Raw genomic sequence first — 22044 nt, 5'->3', positions numbered from 1 at the left:
ATCCTTCTCTGGTTCACAAAAGTCGGCGACACGGGCGCTTCTCTCCAGAACAAAGACACCGCGGCCCATTCACAAAAGGGAGAGAAAGAGAGAGAGAAAACAATAAAAGAACGGGAGAAAAGTAAAAACATGAACAAGAAAAAGACTTAACAGGAAAAGAAACTGCGCAGAGCGCAGCGCTGACCCGAGCGGGGACACACCTTTGGCTCGCGCAGGCCCCCGCAGGGAATAGTCCGCGAGGCCCAGGACTCCGAGTCCCCGAAATGTGCAGAGATTTAAGGAAAAAAACGAAATACACCCCCGCTTTCGGTTCTGGGGAAAGGCGCGGGCTGGAGCGCACTAGTGTGAGGGGGAAGAGTATGCCGGCGCCCTGGGGTGAGCTTCGGCGGCACTGCGTCCGTAGCCCGGCGCTACCCCGGCCGGGGCCTGTGCGCTGTGTGCCTGGGTTAGCCCTCCCAGGCCTGGGTGCGTGCCCTGTCCCAGTCCCGCAAACTCTCGCACTCCCGCCTCCTCCCGGCCCCGTTTGGCCTGCAGCTGCGGCGCTGGGCCGAGGTCCGGCGCGGCGAGGTGGGGCGGCAGTGCGCGCTGGAATGTGCTCAGGCGGTCCCCAGGGCCCGCCAAGCGGGAGCCGGGCGCTCTCGGTTCCAGATGCTGCCGCGGTCTCGGGGAAGTTGGGAGGTATCAAGTAGCACGATTTTTTCCCCCCTAATGAGAGTATTTATCTAATCCCAAATTGCAGGCGAATTTTTTTAATGCTCAACCCATAAAACCCCGGGATTAAGAGAAGAAAAGGAGAGAAGAGGGGAGAGGGAGGAGAGTGGAGACGGGGGAGACTGAGATGAAAGTTTCTTGTATGTGGCGTAAAGGACTGAGGCGGCCGTCGCTAGGCAAATATCCAGGTGGGAGACGCTGGGCCAGAAGCCTCGACCGTTCCAGCAACGGCCGCAGCTCGGGGAGGGGAAGAGGGGGCCTCGCCCGGGGAGGGCCTGTGGACTCAGCTCGAGGGCCCCGGGCCGGGGAGGGGGCGTGGGAGCTGGGCCCTGGCTTTAGCATCCAGGTGACCTCGAGGCCGGGCCAGACTCTGGAGGACACTTGGGACAGGGGGAGGGGTTTGGCTCCGGGGCCTTGGGATCCTGGCCAGGGGCGGAAGTTCTGCACTGGCCCGCGGGCTGTGCCCAAGCCAGCCCGCTGCCAACACTCCTCCTCCTCCTCCTCCTCCTCGGCGACCCCCGGGCCCACAGCTTCTTTTGCCGCCGCGCGGGCTTTCGGATTGCCGGCCTCTAGGCGTGCTGGGCTCGCGCCTGCGCCCGGGAGGCAGCCTCTGGGCACCACGCGACGAAATCGGGATGCGGCGCCCTCGCCGCGGGCCTGACCCCGATGGTCCCCGGGGGCCGCGCTCCGCCGCCGCTGCGGGGCGTGCGGGCGCCACAGAGCAGCCCAATGGAAACCCCGCGAGGCTCGGGACTGAGGCAGGAGGGGCAGGGAGACGGGCAACAAATCTGGGGCTAGCGAAGGATTGTCACTTGGCAGGTCGCGAGCGGCTTGGGGGAGCCGCCTCTCTGCGAGGCTCCGCGAGAGGGAAGGTTCCCCGAATCCGAATCCTGCGTAAATGGAGTGGGTGACGCCGGTCACCCAAGCCCCAGGCTGCTCCGGGCTGATGGTTTTCGTCTGCCGGTTTCCCTGGGGTTAGGGCCGGGTTCTGAGAGCTTCCCCCCAGGAAGCGGTAGCTCCCTCTGCTCTCCTGCTCTAATAAAGACGGCAAATACCCGATTTCATTTAGTTCTGATAACTTTTCAATAACTTCTTAAAATCCTTGTCGTGAAGAAATTCTACCGTAGGAAGGTTTTATCATTTTGAAAGACTGGCGGCTGCATAGTTTTCGAAAGGAATTTGTGTGTGTATTGGTATAAATATTTGTCTGTATATGTACATATATGTATACGTGTATATATGTATGTATGATCTAGGCTAACGTATAAATGCTAGTGGACTGTTTTCTCTGTCTCCAGACTTGTTGAACGAGCTTTCTTTGTTTCAAGACACCTCTGTAGAGGAGTGATGGAAACTACCATAAAATCGCCAGTTTTTTCTGTAGCTTAGAACTTCTGGTTGAAAGTTCCCTTTCCCTCATCTCATACACACACACCTGCACACACTTACCCTCCTCCTCCCCTCCAACAATAACCCTCTTCCTTTCACTTCGGCATCTACAGTCTTGCCGGTTATCAGAAGTCATAGTTCTTCCTCATGAGTGCAAAATTATAACAATGGAAAATTACATTTTTTTCAGTGCTGTGGAATCACAAATCTCAAATCGTTAAGAGAGGACCCTCTAAAAGATGATAGTTTACACTGCTTAAGAAAATATGACTAATTGCTTTTCAATTCGCATTCGTGTGTCAGCAGGGCCCCTCTGGGGTGGTGTAAACTTATTCAGCTCCAAATACAGACCAGTATCCTGCCCTGCATTCAAGAGGACCATTTTTCCACATGAAAAGTCTTATGAATACAAAAACTTCTCAAGTTTTCATTGCAAAGAAGTACCAGCAGTGTTTAAGGTAAGAAAGTTTCTGCTTTTATTGAAAATTTATATATGACTCAGTATTGTAATAAATAAACAGATAACCATTTTCACAAAAAAATGACAGTGCTATGCTAGAGAAGAAAATATTAATTGGAGGATTTACTCATAATGGCAAGACAGACTTTTATCAATACAGAATAAATATTAACACCATTCTTGAGCCAATTTTGAGACCCAACAAAATGTAGGAACCAAGCTAGATGTAATAAATAATTATCCAGAGAAAAAGATGGCGCATTCTCAAATGATAAGACTGTCTTTGTAAAGTGATGCATGTCAATTAGTCCCATCCTTACAGCTCACTTCAAATCACAGGACTTGTTTCAGGCTACGTTAAAGGGCCATCCTCCGAAGAAAGCAGAGAAGTACCCTATTATCTTCATAGTGAAACGCAAAACAACTGCAGAAAATCCCACTGGTAAATAGAACACAGTTTAATAAGTAAATTGAAGATGATCTAACTATAAAATTTAGGTAACAGACTCAGTGTTACATATGGCAGGACTGGAAAAAAATCATTCATGACATTTTCCTTATCCCTCCCTCTTAAGCCCCCTCCCACCCCTCATTATGCTATTAACAATAACAACAACAACAAAAATGTTTTAAAATTTTTCTCCATCAAAAAATGAGGGAAAATAATGAGGGAAGAGTTTTCTTTTCTTTCTTCTTTGAACAGTTTCTTGAACACTCCTAATACCAATCACTCACAAGATGTCTGTGCAATCTATTTTACATGATTTCAAGGAAATGATTAACTCACACACACACAATCCTTAAACAAAGCTATTTCGGAGTTCTGTACACTGTCTGGAAAAAAGGGAGGAAAAGAGGTGGTGGTAGTGGTAAAGAAGTACAATCCAGCCAAACAAAATGTTAAAAGTTTTAAATCAACAACGAGAATGACTTTTTCTGGTCTGGGGACCCAAGGCTAATAAAATGTTGGTCAAGATTCTGGTCTGGCTTCTATTGCAGAACACATTTCTCTTCTTTCTTGGCCATCTTGCCTTTGTTTTGCTCCAGAGTTCGCTCCAAATGCTCGTCTTCTTCTTCGGCCCTGGAAGTCAAACAGGAAACCAAATTATTTTTCTCCTTGGAGCGCAGAGCGGCACTCTCCTCTCGCCCCGCATTCCGAGCCCCAGAGGGAACGGGGTTCGCGGGGCCAGCGGGAGGCTGCCCCGGCCCACCCGGGACCTCTGGACTGAACTTTCCGAAAACTTCTCGGCCCCTCAGCAGGCGGCAGAGCCTCGACCCCGACCCCACCGCCCACTTACTGCTTCTCCTGCGCGTCCAGGTCCCTGACGAGCGCGTCGCGCTTGTCCACTAGGGCCACCAGCTCATCCAGCAGGAGCTGCTCGCGTCGCTTCTGGGCCTCGGTCTTCTGCCAGTCTGCAGGGGACGGGAGGCTCCTTACCCACCCGGTCTCCCACCCCACCCGGCCCTCCCCTTCCCGCCTTTTCCAGTTCCCTTTTATTTCTCTGCAAACCATATTACAGAGCCACTAGCTAGTGTTTCACGGAGAGTTTGGCCGTCGTGATGAGGATTTCGCCCCTAAAACCCTACTTTCTAAGTATTTTCCGTAGATGGAGACGGCTACGGGCTGGGCTGGAACCTGCAAGAGACCAGGTGTGCGCCGGTGGCCAGCGGAGGTGCGCACCTGATGTCAGCCAAAGTGGGGGAGGGAGAGCTGGAGGCCCAGAAGAGGTCGGCCCGAGCGGTGAGGGGGAAATGTGGGTGAATGAGGAGGCGGGAAGCAGAGATGGGCAATAAAATCACCCTGAAAAGGCTAGAGAATCTGCCTGAGAACCTATCCTCCTCCCCCACCCCCATGCTCACCCCATACAGCCCATTCTTCGCTAATTTCCTCTTCGCTCTATTTTAGCAGTTGGATGTATCTCACACTGGGCGCCATATGCTTCACAATAACTTTAAAAGTAGTGAATCGGCTAATTAGCATTTTTCTTTGAAGTAAAAAATAAATTTGCTCTGCAACATTACACTGCAGCTCTCGATCGCATCACAGCCAGTTTTCTTTTGGAGAGGTTTGCTGCGTGGTTTCAAATCAAAGCACTTTTGCAAAGGAAAAATTACATACTTCTTTTTGAAACCCCGGTTGGAAAATCCGATGGGCAGTGCTCCTTCCATGGGAAGGGGCAGTTTTTTGACGGTTTTAGGCCCCAATAATATATTTCCTAATCATTGCTAGTCTGATAATTTCCTTAAGATGAGCAGCAGTTTCGTTTAATAAAAACAGGACCAAATCGAACATTTAAAGCACTTTTGAAACCAAAGCCAACTGCTCTCTGGCCAGACTGTAAGGGCTTGTAGCTGTCAATCAACCCCCAGTCTACCCCGCCTCCCTCATTAGGAAGGTAAACAATGAAAAGAAGAAGTAGATGATGAGGCAGATAGCCGAACAAATGAGGACCTAGAGGGAAACAGGACACCAGCTTAAAAAAAAAAAATACCCTGGCCACTGACTCATGTAGCCCCCTCCCCCAGCAAATGCACTTTCCAAAAAACAGAGAGGAGTGCAATCCTTTCTGGTTTCTCTCTTCTCTCTCCATTGCCCTGGGCAATCATGTTAAAACTCACATGGCTGGTGCTTATTCAGATAAACCCAACAATGCACACCGCTGGTTACCATGTGAATCTTCACAAACCACACAAGAATGTGCTGGTTCAAATCCCCCCGACCCCCTCCAAAGCAAAATTTATTCAAGACAGCAAACTGCTCAGCAGCTTTATGAAACCAAATGGAGCTAGAGGGAATTCTATCTTGTATTTACAAATTAAAAATTAGATGCATAATCATGCAATAAAGGTTAGAATAGCAGCAAAAAGCTAAAATAATTTATTCTATTTTATCACTATTCCTTTCATTACAAGCTCGAATACATACACACATATATATTAAACATGCCATATATTAATTACCCACATTCGATACAAAACATCACAAATAAGTACATTAAATAATTGGTCACATTACATTCTTATTTAAAAAGAAGTGAAGTATTCTATTGCATAGAGAGGAATAAAGAAACTATTGCTATGGAAAGTTTTTTTCTTAATGTAAGAATTTAAAAAATAATAATGAAACAGCAAAACTGGAGAAAAGCCATATCTATCACAATTTTATTCCTTGGATTTAAATGCAACTGAGGTCAGGAATGCTGGACAATTTTCTAATCTGGTTCTTGTTCTTAATCAGTTTCATTCTACACAGCAGATAAATTAATAGACTCTCCAGGTTGGAAAGATCTTAAAGGTCATCTAGTCTAATTTCAGGTAACTGTAGTTCTAGAAATATTAACTCAGAGAAAAACCTGCTAAATTTGTAAAAGATTTGTAACTAAATTTTATAATTATTAAGATTACCAATTTTGATGAATATGGATTTTTCCATTTCCAACCTCAAGAAATCATTCTAATTATAAGCTTAATTTATAATTCTTTACTTCCAAAACATTTTGATAAGAGCTTTACTACTGGGAAATAAAATTTCTCCACTGTAAACTTAAAAAATATAATTAAGTTGAAAATTACAAAATTTTTTTAAAGAAAAAATAAATTTTAATGACACATAATCTTCTTGAGTAAATTATTCCTTCCCTATATTTGACCAGTCACTTTTAAGGTTTTAATTAATAATTAGAAATATCAATATTTCTTTAACTTTTTAAAAAATAAGGTTTTAACAATATGGATAAGAGAGGAAACAATTTTATATTTTTAATCCATTAAGTATTGAATAATTTAAAAAATCTTAACCTTTTCCTAGCTCAATGCTGACATTTCACATAACTGTAACAAAAACATTTTTAAATTATGAATATTTAGGTAATTTTCATCATCTTACAAATTTAACTGACATTAGAATTTTAACTGTTTCAGCATAAATTTATAGGTTTTTTTATATTAAATGTGTCATCACTACATTAATATCTATCTACAAATAATTAGTCAAATTGTGGAGAAAATAGCTATGCGCAGTGAGTAGATTTTACACTAGCAAAACTACTTTTACTTTGAATTTGCTTTCTCACAGGAGTAAATTTATACACATTCACACACATATTTGAATGCTAATTTGGGAAATTAAGTAAACTATTTTGATGATTTAAAAAAATTTGATAACACCTTTAAAATTGATCAAGATTCACATTTGTATGTTCAAAGGTCTACATTTAAAAATTAAAAAATTCCTCTTTAAATAGCTTCACCTAGATGTAATGTCATGTTTTAAAAGCCTGAATGCAAGTTTATATGTTACTTGTTATACATTTTAAGAAAGGATTACTCACCTATAACAGCTAGCTAGATGCAATGACTTTGCCTTGGACAGACTACAATGTGGGTTTTGATTAATTTAAAGATTCCAGTGTACTTTTGCTACAAAAGCCATATCCTCTCACAACAAATAGGATTAAGTTTTGATGCTGCATTTGAGCCAAAGTGTTAAAATAAAGAGATTCTGTTTATGTCTATCTGCACTGAGCTGTTTTGTTAATCTAAAAAACTCTTTTTTTATATATAGGGCCAATTATTCATTCCCTGATTCAGTTTATTTGCTGAAGTTGATAATTACCTTGGAAAAAAGGCAAAAGAAATACCTATAAACACTTTAATAGAAAGGACCTAAAGTTCTTGTAGTAAACCTTCAACCTTGCCACTATAAATAAGCCTGGCACTTTGATGAAAATTAACACTAGTTTTGTAAAGAGCACATTGGGGGATTGCAGTCAAGTCTTATCTTTAGTTCCAGTCAACTAGCAATCCTGAAAGAGTTTGCATCATCATCAGAGCAGGCCATTTGATAGGATTCTACCGCTGTACCTAATCAATCTATGGAAGACTGTGGCTGTGCTGTGTAACAAAGCTAAAATAGATTTACAAATGGGGTTTTAGGGGATAAGCTCCTCCACAGGATTACATATTGATTTTAAATATAAAAAGCTTATCATATAAGCCATAACTACAAAAATAGTGAACCTATGCATAAATCCCTTTAGAAGAGCACCCACTTCAAACTCTAAGCCAAGAATAAATCAAGATGTACAAAATCCTAGAGAAGATCCATTTCTTGTGCAGAAAATGAACACACCACTTTCCAAAAGCCCACCCCAATGTGTGCAGAAATGAATTTATCTTTCCTGAGGGGGCATTAAATAATCTGGAACAGAAAAACTATAGGAAAAGTATCTGAAAGATGCTTGTTAGCTTAAGGGATCCTACAACTTAGCTCAGTAGAGTGAAACTCCTGCAATGAAAACACCTCAGGGAAAAAAAAAAGGCCAAAGTGATTATGGATTCTCAGAAGAATGGATATATTGAATGTTATTATTATTATTTTGCTCTCAAATCAAGCTGTTAATACTTCTTTCACTGGACTATGACTATTAATATTCTGTGCTTTTCTCCTAGTTAATGGTTTCAGTAGTAGATTATTCAAAAATATTTTAGTTTATTTATTATGAAAACCATCTTATGGCTACTAAGTAGAAGAGATGGGAAAGAAAAGAGGAAGGGACTTTAAAACAAAGGAAAGCAAAACAAAACCAATTAGTGTTGCCTGTTCATGTGTTTTTCTGTGGTGTTTTAACACTCTGAAAGACTACTGAATGTGTGTCCATTCTAAGGGCTGGCTCAGAGGATACTGTCTTCAAAGAACTGATGATCACGATGCTCAGTATCACTCTAGGACAGCTCAGGCCACATATTGCCCAGGCTAATGGGACAGGCCTCTCTCTGAGAAAGTGTCTTTATTTGTATTCAACAGGCTGCTTCTTTCCTCAAGTCTCTTTTGCCCCTCAACCAGCAACAGAAACTGGCTGAGAGATTTAAGGCACAATCACACATGGGACAATAGTATTAATTAAAAAATAAAACAGAACAAAACCACAAAAAATTAACAATTGTATTAAAGGTGTATGAAAAGAAAAACATTAATTTTTTTTCTCTTCTTCAAAAATATTACTTTCTACTGCTCTTCCATGTGTACAAGGGGAGCAGGCAGAAAAATGTTAGATTATTTAAGACTGTAGGTCTATTATATAGGGATAGGATGGCCAATGAAACTGGGATGTTTTATATGTATTATGGCCCTCCTTTAAAGATGGTACTATTTGGTAATAATATTGGTTTTGGGATAGAAGCAATATCTGCCTTAAAAGTCAACTGTATTGTATCAAGCTGTATCTTAGGGTTGATTTAACTTACTATACATGAGAAAGTAAATTTTTAAACATTGTAATACTTTGTATTGAGCATAATATATAATTAATCTATAAAGAATAAATTGTATAATGAGTTATACATACTATATACAAACACATTTTATATTATACACACACATATATATATATACACCATATAAATAGTATTTGCTATACCTACTTTTCAAATGACTATTTAGCTTTCCAATCTCTTTTAAGACTATACCATGACTACAAAAATTATAGCAAGAGGAAAAATACCATTTAGTATATTTGTGCATTTTATTCAGTGGCAAGTTTCACAGAACTTCTTAAATAATTTTGACAAATTTTATCGTCATTATTAGTGATATAATTTGATAGCCACTTGAAGGAAATTAGCTATCTGAAAACCTTTTAAATAAAGTAAATCTAATTTATAAATTAGGACATACAAATGTTGTTAGTCATATTTATCAAATATTAGGAATATAAAAGTAAGAATAACACTTCTATAAATGTATAAGATACTATTTAGATAAACAGCATGTATTTTATTTACTAACAATTTTAATTAAAATATTTTAAAACATATGGTTTCATTTGAATTTCTCTTACAAACTTAAATTCCCAGTTTCTGAACTAATTAGAATTGACTTCTTATGGATCAGGTACCTTATCAGGTGAAGAAAGAAATTACAATGGACAGTCAATGCATGTGTTAAGAGGTCAATACAGAATAGGAAAATCAATTTGCATTGATTAGACAAAAGGTCCATTTTACAGAGCCCAAAGGATTAGCTTTTAAGTGGACATCTTTGAACTATAAGACATTTTCAACTAAGAGGTATAAGGAGAACAGCATTCTAAAATAGTAAGAATTTAAAAAAAATAAGCATATATAGTAAATGCCATAGTTAAGCTAGCTGATGTTTATTGATATTATGAACCATGCTTAGGATTACTATATATGTAATTCATTTAAAAGCTTTATATAAAGTGTGAAAGTGTTGCATTTATCTCATATGCCGGAATCTTTGCCTGATTATTCACTTAATAGGAGCTGGAATCTTAAGAACTATAGCAGACTGGACAGTTACATATTTGTGTTGACATCAATTAAATATTAAGGTAAAATTTAGAGTATGAATGTGAAAAATCAAAATGATAGATCTTTCTCAAACCTCTTTAACTTGCACATAGTAAAATGAAATCATTTAACTAGTTATATTTTCCATTTAATGGACATTTAAGCTTACAGACGAAAGATAAGACAATTTTATGTTTAATAGCAAGCATAACGATGATCTGAATTAGGGTCCTTAGGTTTTACATGACTATTGGTTTCTGACTCTAAGGCATTTATTTGCAATTCCTGTAGGTCCTTAGTCAGACCACACCTAGTGAGACCAGAAGTGTATTACACTCTTTAAATCTCTTTGACAACTGACACCTCAAACACCTTATTCGGCCATGGCATCTCTTACCTTCAATGGCTAGCATTGCCCGCAATTCCCGATTCAGCAGCTCATATCGTCGTTCTAAATCATGTTCTTTTTCCCTAGGCAAGTTGCAAAAGTTCATCAATATGCTAATTACTAAATCATTAAACACTTAAAAGAACCTTTAGGTTACATTGATTTTAGGACTCATAACTGACTGTTCTCTTTAACTTTAAGCCACTCAAAACAAATGATACACAAACCTAAAACCTTCCTCAGGTTGAATATTTAATAGTGCTATTATTTTTCTCCTTCAATTTTGAATTGCACAGAAGTATATTCTAATCTGTGGATAAGTAGCCTCAATCTTCAATGCTTCTTGTATTAAGTGCCAGGTATAAGGTTATTTTGTAGAATATTTTTCATAATTCGCAATAAACACTTTTTTGTCTAGAACTCTGTGTGAAAAGAGTACAAGAAACATGAAAGTACCACCAGTGAAAATTTAATATAGAGACAATTAAAAAGGCAAGATTAGTTAAGTTCTGCACTTCTTCATAACTCCTTTATCAAGTTCAGGCATGGCAGAAATGACAAAAATAGAGGTTTTCACTAAAATAAAACATGTAAGCCTGCTTCTTCCCACACTAGGTGGCATAATATAAGAACATTGTTAGTGAGAAAAAGGAACAAGCATTAAGTCCTATGTGAACTAAATGCTAAAGACTGAAAATGCTTACATTTGGTCTAGTCTCCATTTTACTGTAATTCTTGCAATCATAAAAAGGTCACTTCTGTGTAAATTATTAATCTTTTATCCCAAAATTTAGGGTAACATCATTTGTAGAATACAAAGTTAGTTTTGTCCTTATTAAGACTTATTTTAATTTTTAACTGAAAATTTGATGTTAAATAAACTTCAATTTTATTTCTTTTCCCACTAAATATAAACCAAACATCCTTTTTGTGCACAAGTGATTTCTTAAACACAAAAATTGTTTATATTACTTGGCTTTCTATATAATAAATACATTTTTTCAGTATCTAACACTCTAAAATTCTTACTCTTAAGGTAAAAATTGGTTATATACTATTTTTAATTTTATTTTTATATAAAACATAATCTCTAAGGAAAGAAAAAACATTAAGCCTAATAAGAATGAAACCCCCAAAAAAGACAATGATGGAAAACCTAAGATTCATCAATGTTGTAGGAAAAACAAGCAAAGTCATAAGTACTTACAGGAGAGAGAGCTGGTTCATTCTCCTTATTAAGGCGTTTTTCTTATTAACTAACATAAACCACTCCTGCATCATAGCTTCTTCTTCTTCTGTGTTCCTTCCTATAATTTAGGAAGAGATATTTCTTATTCTATTGACATTTACAAGCCAAATAATAGTTCAGCACAAGTGTTTTGTTTTTTTTCTTTTTAACACGAAACATATTTTAGCTATCCCAACAGTACAAGTTAAACTGTTTATAACAACATCAGATTAAGGTCCGAGGCCTGAAAAAAGAAATCAATATTTAAAAATTCATAAGCCAATCTCCAAAGCTGCTATTATTCACCTTGTATATTTCAGTCCCCCGAACATATTTACAGATCATACTAAGTACAATACTAATACTAAGTACAGTTAAAAAAAAAAAAAAAGTGTTCCAACTTTTAAATCCTCCCCAGAGGCTGACTTGTTATTATGTTTCAGTGAGGAACTCGTGGTGCTGACAGACATACGGTCATGATAAAAATAAATAAATTAATTAAAAACCACATTAAAAAATCATTATGAGAATTATAAGACTACCAGTAAGGTCAGAGAAGTCAACAGATTTTGTGAGAGCTTCCACCTGTAACAACTTGCTTTTTTTCTTATTTTCCTCCCCCAAAGCAAACTAAAGGTATACATACATATACCATTCCAGAACTCATCATCCCTAACAGGGTAAACACTTGCAAATTATTTTAAATACATTGTAAATGAACAAGCTACAAAAATACTTAGAGCTATCTGTGAAAAACATGATGAACATAATAATGTTCCGTAAATGAGAAAACATTTGAGCAGAGAGATGATTTAAAATTTTAGATTATAAATTTACTGATTGTACATTTAAAATTCATTTTCCCTAATATCCATTCCATCATCTGTACCACCCTCCCCCTCAAAAGGCCAGTATGTCAAGGATTACAACATATAGCATATATTTGGTATTGTTCATGCAGAAGTAGGCCACAATCATACTCAAGAAAAATATTAATTCCCCAACCCTCTTCCTTCCTCTCCCTTCAAATTGTATCTAGTCAAATTTACAATTCTTTGACTTTTTTTTTCTGAATTTCGCCCATGATTGGTTTATTGTTTTGCTAGACCATTATTTAATACCTCAGTCCAACTTCTAGATAGATTCATAGGGTTAACTTAAATATCTACTAAAAAATTAAATATGCCAGGTGAAGACTACATAGCCTAGTCAATTTCCTAAGTTTCATTTTCTTCTTAAGTGAGATATTTTCTTTTAACTTTCAAACACACTACCAGTCCATTAAAAAATATTCAAACAATACAGAGGTATAATTGAGTAAAAAGTCAAGGCCTCTTTCACCACCCCCACCCTCTCCAATTCCCCCATCCACCTCCCTTCTCCAGAAGTACTACTGCAGTTTAGCGTATCTTCTTCCAGACCACATACGTAGCTATGTCTATCACATACAGGTATATACCTTATCTGGACACATACAGGTTTCTTTAACATAAGGACCCTGTGATTTGTTGTTGTCATGCTGTTTGAAGATCTACTTCATTCTTTTTTAATACTTGCATAAATTATGGATGAACCATAATTTATTTACCTGTTTCCACATTAACAGAAATTTGAAAAAATCTTTAGAATGAAAATCTAAAATAAAGAGCTGATCTGTGTGCAAAAGATTAAACATGTATTTCTGAGCATCCCTGTAAAATAGATATCTGTTGTTCATTATTAGGGAAAATAGTGAGAGGATATGTGCTTTCATTAAAGTCTGTTAAACTTTATGGTATGAAGCAGATCTAGGATAGATTCTTTGAGTATGAACAAAGGTCTTTATTGTTTTACAGCATTTTTAATCTCTCTTTTAGGGTAGCTGGTTTTGTATTCACTTTGGACCATGTGATGTCTTGACACTGGTCATGTGATATAGGCTGCGATAGGCACAAATCCCTGGGTAGCAACAAAAGAAGAAAGAGTAAAAAGAAAAAGCTGAGAAAAAGCTTGCAATTTGGAAAAAGGCCAATTGTACCCTGGTGAAGGCCTTTTTGATCACTGAAATGACACATGTGTGCAATATTAATAGGTGCAGTTTTTATGATATTTTGTTTTCTGATTAAAGACTTAATTCTTGCATTCATAACCTAAGTGGTTTCTAAAAATATACACATATTAAAACTTTGTTTTGAGTTTAACCTAACCTGTAATTGAGGCTTTCAGGCAATAAGACTAGAAGCAACTAGCCTATTTTTAAATTAGCATCATTTTCTTCAATGGAAGACTGCTTCCTTGAGAATAACAATATTGATGTGGTACTGTGTTATTTTCAGTTTAACTCATGCCTATGATTTCTACATAAGAATAAAATAACTGTGTTATTTTCAGTTTAACTCATGCCTATGATTTCTACATAAGAATAAAAGATCCACCTCCCCTAACTGTTAGGAAATGAGAAGAGTCTCATGTTTAAAAAGGGAATAAGCCAAACAATAAGAAATATTTAAAGACATATTATTCAGTGCTACATAGATTATATAAATTAACTGAAAAAAACATATTTGAGGTTAAATCAATTCTGTATCACTAACTCCTTATCTGAGATAGTACACAGTGATGAAAATCTATACTTAGCCTAGTAATAAAAAAATTAAATTTTCTTCTAATACATCATTACACTATTGTTTTTAGGGATTTAAAATTTTTTTAATTTAAAAAGCTTTTAAAAGCCAGTAAGTTGAACCATTACAAATTAATCCTGACTTTAATAACTGGTTAAAGACCCCTTTAGCTTTATAAGTAACAAAAAATATTAAAGCCTGTGATCACAGTGAGCTTTTCTCATTTCTCCTCTAACCATTTGTTATTTAATCCAATACTAGTAATCCAATTTGTCCATCAGACTTTTAAAGGGCAGAATGCAACTTCCTCAGCTTAGACACTTTTCAAAGTACAATATATTTTTCAAATGAATGCTGGATGTTTCATTTTTCCCAACTATTCCTAGCTCTAATGCATGAGGAAAAAAAGAACAAGATGAACATTGTTCATACTGATTAAGTAAGAGCTCATTAAAGAGCTGTCAGTGAGGTACTTTGAATATGCATGAAGCATATAATCAGATCTAGTACCGTCACTAGAGGAGAATACGGTAAGTACAAAGGATTGATTTAATTACTTAGAGTGGGCTGTGGTGGTAAAGCAGTCTTGTTAGTGCAAAAAGAAAAAGAGGTTGTATTCTGGCACTGTTAGAAAAAAGGCAGTTTTAGCTTCTGACACAATACATAATCTCAGAATAAAGCACTTTACATTGTAGCTTAAAATGAAGATTGTCATTATTTTATAAAATGGCCATAAATCATTTTATCTTGTTTAAACTCACCTAGTTAACTACCTCTCTTTCAAAATTATCTTTAATTTGTAATCACAACTACAATTTTATCACCTTAGAGTCAATACTGATACTTTAAATTTTTTTCAGTTTCATGAACTGAAAAGTTCAAAACCTATATTATTGAAGCCCATTTTGAAATTTACAAAATGACAAAACACTACAGTTCAGTACACAGTGACTAAAATGTGAAAGCATGGCCGGGTTGTTAAACTATATTTTAAAACAGAGTGCCTCATGTTTATTATACATATACTACCAATAAAAACATCACCTTAACATTTTAAAGTATTGACTAATATAGTCTCTGGTAATGTTTTTTTCTACTTTGTTTCCTTAAAGAATTCTGTTTTGTTATTTTGCCTTGTGGAATGTAACGTCTTTCTGACATCACAATCTCTTATTGTCAGTTTTATCTTTTAATCAATTATTATAGCTGAGTATGATTTATAAAAACTATTAAATAATGAAGAGTAATGAAAATAGCAGGAAAAGTAATATGTAAATATGACTTCAAATCATTCTTCCTATCACATAGTTACAAAACCACTTAACACAAAGCAGCATAATATAGCACTACATGTAGTATAAATACTTAATAAACGTTGGTTGACAACTGCCTTTATATTCCATCTCCTCCCTCCCAAAATGATTTAAAGTTAAGATTTAACTTAAGAATTCATTTCTTCACCCAGGAACATGTATGTAGTTTTCATTTGTTTTTTCCAAAGCAGCATTCTCAATGTAAATTTTAAAATGAACAAGAGGAAAGTGATGTTAAAAACCTGAAATTATGAGTTATATTTTCAAAAACTGTCTACTAGTTAACCTTTCCTAATTAATCTTTCACCATAAGCTTATTGTCTATTTAGAAAGATATATTTTCAGACAGTGCATTCTTTTTTTTTTTTTTTGCGGTACGCGGGCCTCTCACTGCTGTGGCCTCTCCCGTTGTGGAGCACAGGCTCCGGACGCGCAGGCCCAGCGGCCATGGCTCACGGGCCCAGGCGCTCCACGGCATGTGGGATCTTCCCGGACTGGGGCAAGAACCCGTGTCCCCTGCATCAGCAGGTGGACTCTCAACCACCGCGCCACCAGGGAAGCCCAGTGCATTATATAAATGCAAAATAAGGAACAATACAATTTTAGCTGAAAAGAAGAGGAATTCAATGGGAAACAAAGAAAACACAGAGATGAAGGCACTGTTGAAACATATACACAAATTCAAGATTTTCTACTATGAAAACATTATATAATGCTGAAATCTTGCCATAGCTCCATAGTGGAGATGGCTGACTAGTGATCACATATGGCCCTTAAAGGACACAACGTAGCAAACACAAACCAAACATAAAAACAACAAAGCTGCCATTACAAATTGTCCCTATGGTATGATTACACGTATATGATAACCTCTGAAAGATTTAGTATATTAAAATAGAGATACACATGAAGGTATCCAACTAACTGATACTGGACAAACATATTTTAATAACACAGGAGGTGAATTCTGGTAGATTTACTTAATGGATGAGAAAGATTAATTTACTGCAGTTACATAGGGTCATGGACACATGAACTCCAAAGCCAACATCATTACAGGATTCCAGTGCTCCAGTTTTAGAAAATATTTTAAGCTTAGGAAATAGAGCTTTATTATGAAAACAAATTTTACTATATGAGCAAACAGTTGATAAATGTTTCTACACTAAGAAAATCCTCTAACAGCAATCAATGTAAATGAAGAATCTCATAATCCTTATTGATGTCTTCAGCAATTGTCTTAAAACTATTTGGTCAGGGCTTCCCTGGTGGTGCAGTGGTTGAGAGTCCACCTGCCGATGCAGGGTACATGGGTTCGTGCCCCGGTCTGGGAAGATCCCACATGCCATGGAGCGCCTGGGCCCGTGAGCCATGGCCGCTGGGCCTGTGCGTCCGGAGCCTGTGCTCCACAACGGGAGAGGCCACAGCAGTGAGAGGCCCGCGTACCGCAAAAAAAAAAAAAAAACTATTTGGTCAGCATGATATATTTGTTATAATATTAAGTATATAAACTTTGGGGGAAAATCCTGTCTCCTTTTGTTGAAGTAAAATAAAAACTAACCCATTCTCTCAAAATAAACACATCTTTTATTTACCCATTTAGTAAAACAGAATGTGGGGAGAGATTCAGGGCAACATCTCTCTACAGATAAATTCTGACAGACTTCTATGGACATACCTGTGCAGGAGGAGGTATAGACAACTTCACAAAAGCTCTTCCTCCTTAGACTTATACAAAAGAAAATGCTATTTCTAAAGGCCAGAAATTAACAGCAATCTTCTTGTGCCAACTTCTTAACAGAGTCTGAACAGACTTTTTATGCCAAAGGTCAGTGCTTAATTTCTCAAAAGGTAAATTAAGCACAAACTTAATATAGTACAAAAATAAACTAAAAAGTATGAAAGTAATCATCATCAGAAAATTCACAACCAATAAAATTCTTCGTATTTACTTACAGTCTAGTATATTTAAAAAATTACATGTGGGATGGAGTTGCCTCCATAACTTTTCAGTGCTCTTAGCCTTTAAAAGTATTAATATGACCCACATTTCAGGTAATGCATGACTATTTTGACTGTTGACAGATAGATATTTGGCTGAAGTCAAAACACTCAGAACTCTGAAACTGTATTTATTTTTCAAGTTGCATTTAACATACTTTGTAAAATGGGATAAAATACAGTGAGTCACTTTTATATGCATCATTCAACCAAACACACTAATGTCTACTTGGAGGATCAACTGGGCATCCTCCAATAAGGGGAAAACTTGAATTGTGAGCCACACTTACAGATGGATAGCTTCCCCTGCCAGTTCTCCCCTTTCTTGAAGCCCCCTTTGTTTGGCCTGCACCTGGCAGACTCTTCTCTACCCCCTCCCTCTCCTAGAGCCTTCTTGTAGTCATGTCATGGAAATGACTTTAAAGAGTGGCCCTAGAAGTGACAGAGATATTAATGTTAAAGATGAGCATTAACAGTTGAATAAAATTATTTCTGGAAAAGTGGGAGTGGAGAGAAACAATATTTCTAGATTAATGTATCTTAAGATGTGATTTTTTTTTTTTTTTTTTTGCGGTATGCAGGCCTCTCACTGTTGTGGCCTCTCCCGCTGCGGAGCAACAGGCTCCAGATGCACAGGCCCAGCAGCCATGGCTCACGGTCCTAGCCGCTCCGCGGCATGTGGGATCTACCTGGACCGGGGCATGAACCCGTGTCCCCTGCATCGGCAGGCAGACTCTCAACCACTGCGCCACCAGGGAAGCCCAAGATGTGATTTTAAGTATATATATAGAGATAAATTAAATGTTACAAGAGATATTACTAAAGTTTTATATATTCAAGAAGGTCAAAATTTCTGGGGGAGATCTTCTCATTGGGAGAACAGGGGTTTATCTTTTTTAAAGTCATTTGGGCACACAGTTTTTTATGTGGTGGTCTGGGAACTCAATCCGTAATTTAAGTACTTTATGGAAAAACAACTGACTCAGAAATGAACTTTAGAATAAAGACCTCTTATAAATTAAGGACTACCTTTATGAATGTTTACTTACATTAATTCTGAGAAACTCCTGCAGATAAGACTATAAATTCTGGTAGGGCCAAGCATAATTTATAACTGTATACCATCTATAGTTTCTATGGCTGGTTAGGTCTGTCGTTTGGAATACGATACAAATAAGATGAACATTGAATCTGCATCTCAAATGGCTTTCTTCCAGTTCAGTTAAAAAAAATTGACTGAACCCTTTGATCTTAGACCAATTAACCTCTCTAAACATCAGTTTCTCCTTCTCTGTAAGTATAATCATATTACTTACCTCATATGGTTGATGGAGGAATTAAATGAGAAAATCTGTGTAAAGTCCTTAGAACAGTGCCCACAAATAAAAATGCTAGCTATGATGACGATCATGAAGAGGGTGATAATGGCACGTGCGGCACTGAGCCAAGAACTGGAGATAGAAAGATGACCAAGATGTGGTCGGTGCCCTCAAAAGGGCTTATCCGTCTAGTGTGGAGACAGACACATAATCAGGGACAGCTGAGTGAGGATAAATTTCTAAACAATTCCTTGGACACAAATTATATTTTAAATCTTCGTTAGTGATAACAAAGTCTATAGTTAGTATAATTAGTATGTCATTGGTCATAAGCAAGATAGGTGAAAAATGTGGGTGAATAAGCACAAACTCATCTTTGAAGCTGTAAAAACAAAGTGAATGCCCTTTTGGGTCAGCAGTGTCACAGCTGCATACAAAAGACAGCCATAGCTATGGTGACACAATAATGTGGCTGTGCTCCAGGTAATGACAGTCTAGTTATTTGCAATGGGTTTTAGAGATTGAAGAACAAAGTAGATCATGAAATACTACTTAATATCCAAAAATGAAAGAGGTAAATTTTAAGATTGAAAATTATAGACTAATAGAACACATCTAAAAATTTACCAGTTATCAAAATAAAGAAAAAAAAGATAATTTGAAGTACAAATTGATATAATTTTAAGAAAAGAAGGCCCTCAACAAGAAAAACCAAATATTTATAAAGCAAAAAAGCTTCACCGAGATAGTAAGTTTTCATCATTTTTATAGAGAGATTTTGATGTTAAAAGCAGAGCATCATTAAATCGGCTTACGAAGTTGGCAATATAGATAAAAAAGATGATTTACTAAATGCCAGGTGAGAATGAGATTTGATTTTGTTGAAAGTGTGGAAAATATATGTAATTTTTAAAATACAGAAGGACAAACCAGGCAGATATGCTCTAAATAGGCTTCTAATAAAGAGCTTCAATCAGCTACTCTTTTAGGTAACCCTGTGCTGCTTAAAGTCTTTAAATGTCCTAAAACAATCATAGCAGGGTGTCCCCAGAGCCTCCAGTTTCCAGTAAGGGATGAGTTCAACCCCCAACCCCCAGTGCGCTACACACACAATAACTTCCTCTTCCTCCCTACACCTTGTCTGATCATGCTTGGGGGTTCAGATAACCAGGCAACACTGCGATATATCCTTCCTTATGTACCTTCTTAAAAATCTTTACTCAGTGAGGGAGAGCTGAAGGGAATTAGGCCTATCCCCTCCTGGCCTGCGGCCACGTTCATTCTCTAAACAGAGAAGCCTAATGAAAGCAGGACACTGCAGAGCCATCTCCAGCAGTCTTTTAACTTGCACACAGCTTCAACAATTACACAACATTTTAAATCAAATATAACGAATGTTGCTTTTCAAGACCAGGCCAGGTGACTAGCGTGAGTTTCAGCATTATACTACCTCATCCAATGCCCCTTAACCTTCCCAGTGGAGCCAATCTCTTCACCAGGACACAGAGACATTCATGATGGACTTGTGTCCACAGTGCTGCTTCCTGAAGTCTTGGAAAGAGTGTCTCAAAGATGCTCTATGTCATATATCTCCCTCACCAGATGACTGAGAACCAATAACTTTCTCATAGACTGGGAATAATAATAATGATGATTATGATAATAACATCAAATATTTAATGAGGTTATATAACTTACCTAAAATAATAGTTAGTGGAAGAACTAGGCCTCAAATCCAGGCAGTCTATCTGGTGAACCACCATTCTTAGCCATCCTACTTGACACTCATAGGTAACCAGTCTTACCAGAATGGGCCCTTTATTTAGAATTCAGGCCAACCTGACAAAGCCTTCATAATGGCTCTGATGAGCAAAGCAGAAAAAACAAAGCAAAACAAAACCCCCAAACAGAAAGCAAACCTTCCCACCTCTGATAAACAAACAAGTTCATCCATTAGCAGAGGTGGTTTTGTTTACTCTTCCCGTGTAGGTCACTGAGACTTAACAATGATCTCAGAGCAGTACATCAAGGAGTGTCAAGGGGAGTCAGCCTTTCTTCCTATGCAGATACGTCTATGTGATCCTTGAATTATAGGTTGGTGTATGATGTCTTCAAGAAACGGGGGATTCCAGGGATACTTGTCTAATTCTTGGGCAACTACAAGCTATGCTGATTCCATTTGAGCATTTGAGGCATCCTTCAATGAAAATGGCCAAACAAGAATACTCTGCCTGAATGGACTTGAGGACACGGGGAGGGGGGAGGGTAAATTGGGATGAAGTGAGAGCGTGGCATTGACATATACACACTACCAAATGTAAAATAGATAGCTACTGGGAAGCAGCCGCATAGCACAGGGAGATCAGCTCAGTGCTTTGTGACCACCTAGAGGGGTGGGATAGGGAGGGTGGGAGGGAGACGCAAGAGGGAGGGGATATGGGGATATATGTATACATATAGCTGATTCACTTTGCTATACAGCAGAAACTAACACAACATTGTAAAGCAATTATACTCCAATAAAGATGTTTAAAAAAAAAATACTCTGCCTACCATGATATTATCAGGGTGCATTCAAGTTCCACCTCTGCTCTTTAAAAGCTGTGGCAATTTGGGTAAATTACTTAATCTCCCTACGCCTCAGTTTCCTTATTTGTAAAGTGAAGATAATAAAACTACTTCATAGGGTCTTGTGAAGATTAAGTGAGTTAATGTATGTAAAGTACTTAGAATAGTGCCTGGCGTATAATAAATGCTATAAGTAGTATAATGGTGGTTGCTATATTCTCTCCGTTTCTACACACACACACACACCCTTATATATACAATACACACACACGCACATGCACATGCACACACACACACAACAGTACAGATCCACATTCTTCAAGCTTCAGGATCCTCCCTGCTGTCTGATTCCTAGGATTACTGATGGGAGTAAGGCATGGTGACTCCTCATGGCAGGGTCTCACAGTTTTTCTGACTGCCTGTGCAAGCACCAGATAGGCCTACTCACAGAAGTAAACATACTGGGCAACTTGGTGCAAGTTTTAAGATGTTAGTGCCATTGAGCATGACATTTCTAGTATCTTTACATATCTACTTTACTGGACCAATCGACCAAAATACATCCTACCATCATTTCATATTTTTCATTCCTCTTAAGTATGGAAGCCCAGCAACTACCCATTACCCATTTTTCTTCTCTTAAAAGAGCTACTCAAATGCAAACCCTCCAGGAGACAGTCTCCTTTCCAAGGTTACACATGTACTGTGAAGTCTATTCCAAAGCTTCTCTTGCTAATAGCAGTTCCTTCAGTC

General features: G+C 37.9%; 1 protein-coding gene across 4 annotated transcripts in view; it reads right to left on the bottom strand.

Annotated features, from left to right (window-relative positions):
- Window positions 1–2558: 2558 nt before the first annotated feature.
- Window positions 2559–22044, bottom strand: part of EHBP1 (EH domain binding protein 1) — a 346811-nt gene continuing 327325 nt past the window's right edge. For all 4 annotated transcript variants that reach the window (XM_082672228.1, XM_082672227.1, XM_082672230.1 and 1 more), the window contains 4 exons: window positions 11467–11566; window positions 10269–10342; window positions 3859–3973; window positions 2559–3641 (listed from right to left, as the gene is read on the bottom strand). In XM_082672228.1, the coding sequence (XP_082528354.1) occupies window positions 3551–3641; window positions 3859–3973; window positions 10269–10342; window positions 11467–11566 (380 nt within the window). In that variant the 3' untranslated portion in view covers window positions 2559–3550. The remainder of the gene's footprint in view (window positions 3642–3858; window positions 3974–10268; window positions 10343–11466; window positions 11567–22044) is intronic.

The sequence above is a fragment of the Grampus griseus genome (assembly GCF_964374135.1).
Source record: "Grampus griseus genome assembly, chromosome: 15".
In the NCBI taxonomy this organism is placed as follows: Eukaryota; Metazoa; Chordata; class Mammalia; order Artiodactyla; family Delphinidae; genus Grampus; species Grampus griseus.
Note: the sequence above shows the minus strand (reverse complement) of the source record. Positions and strands in the feature narration are given on the sequence as shown.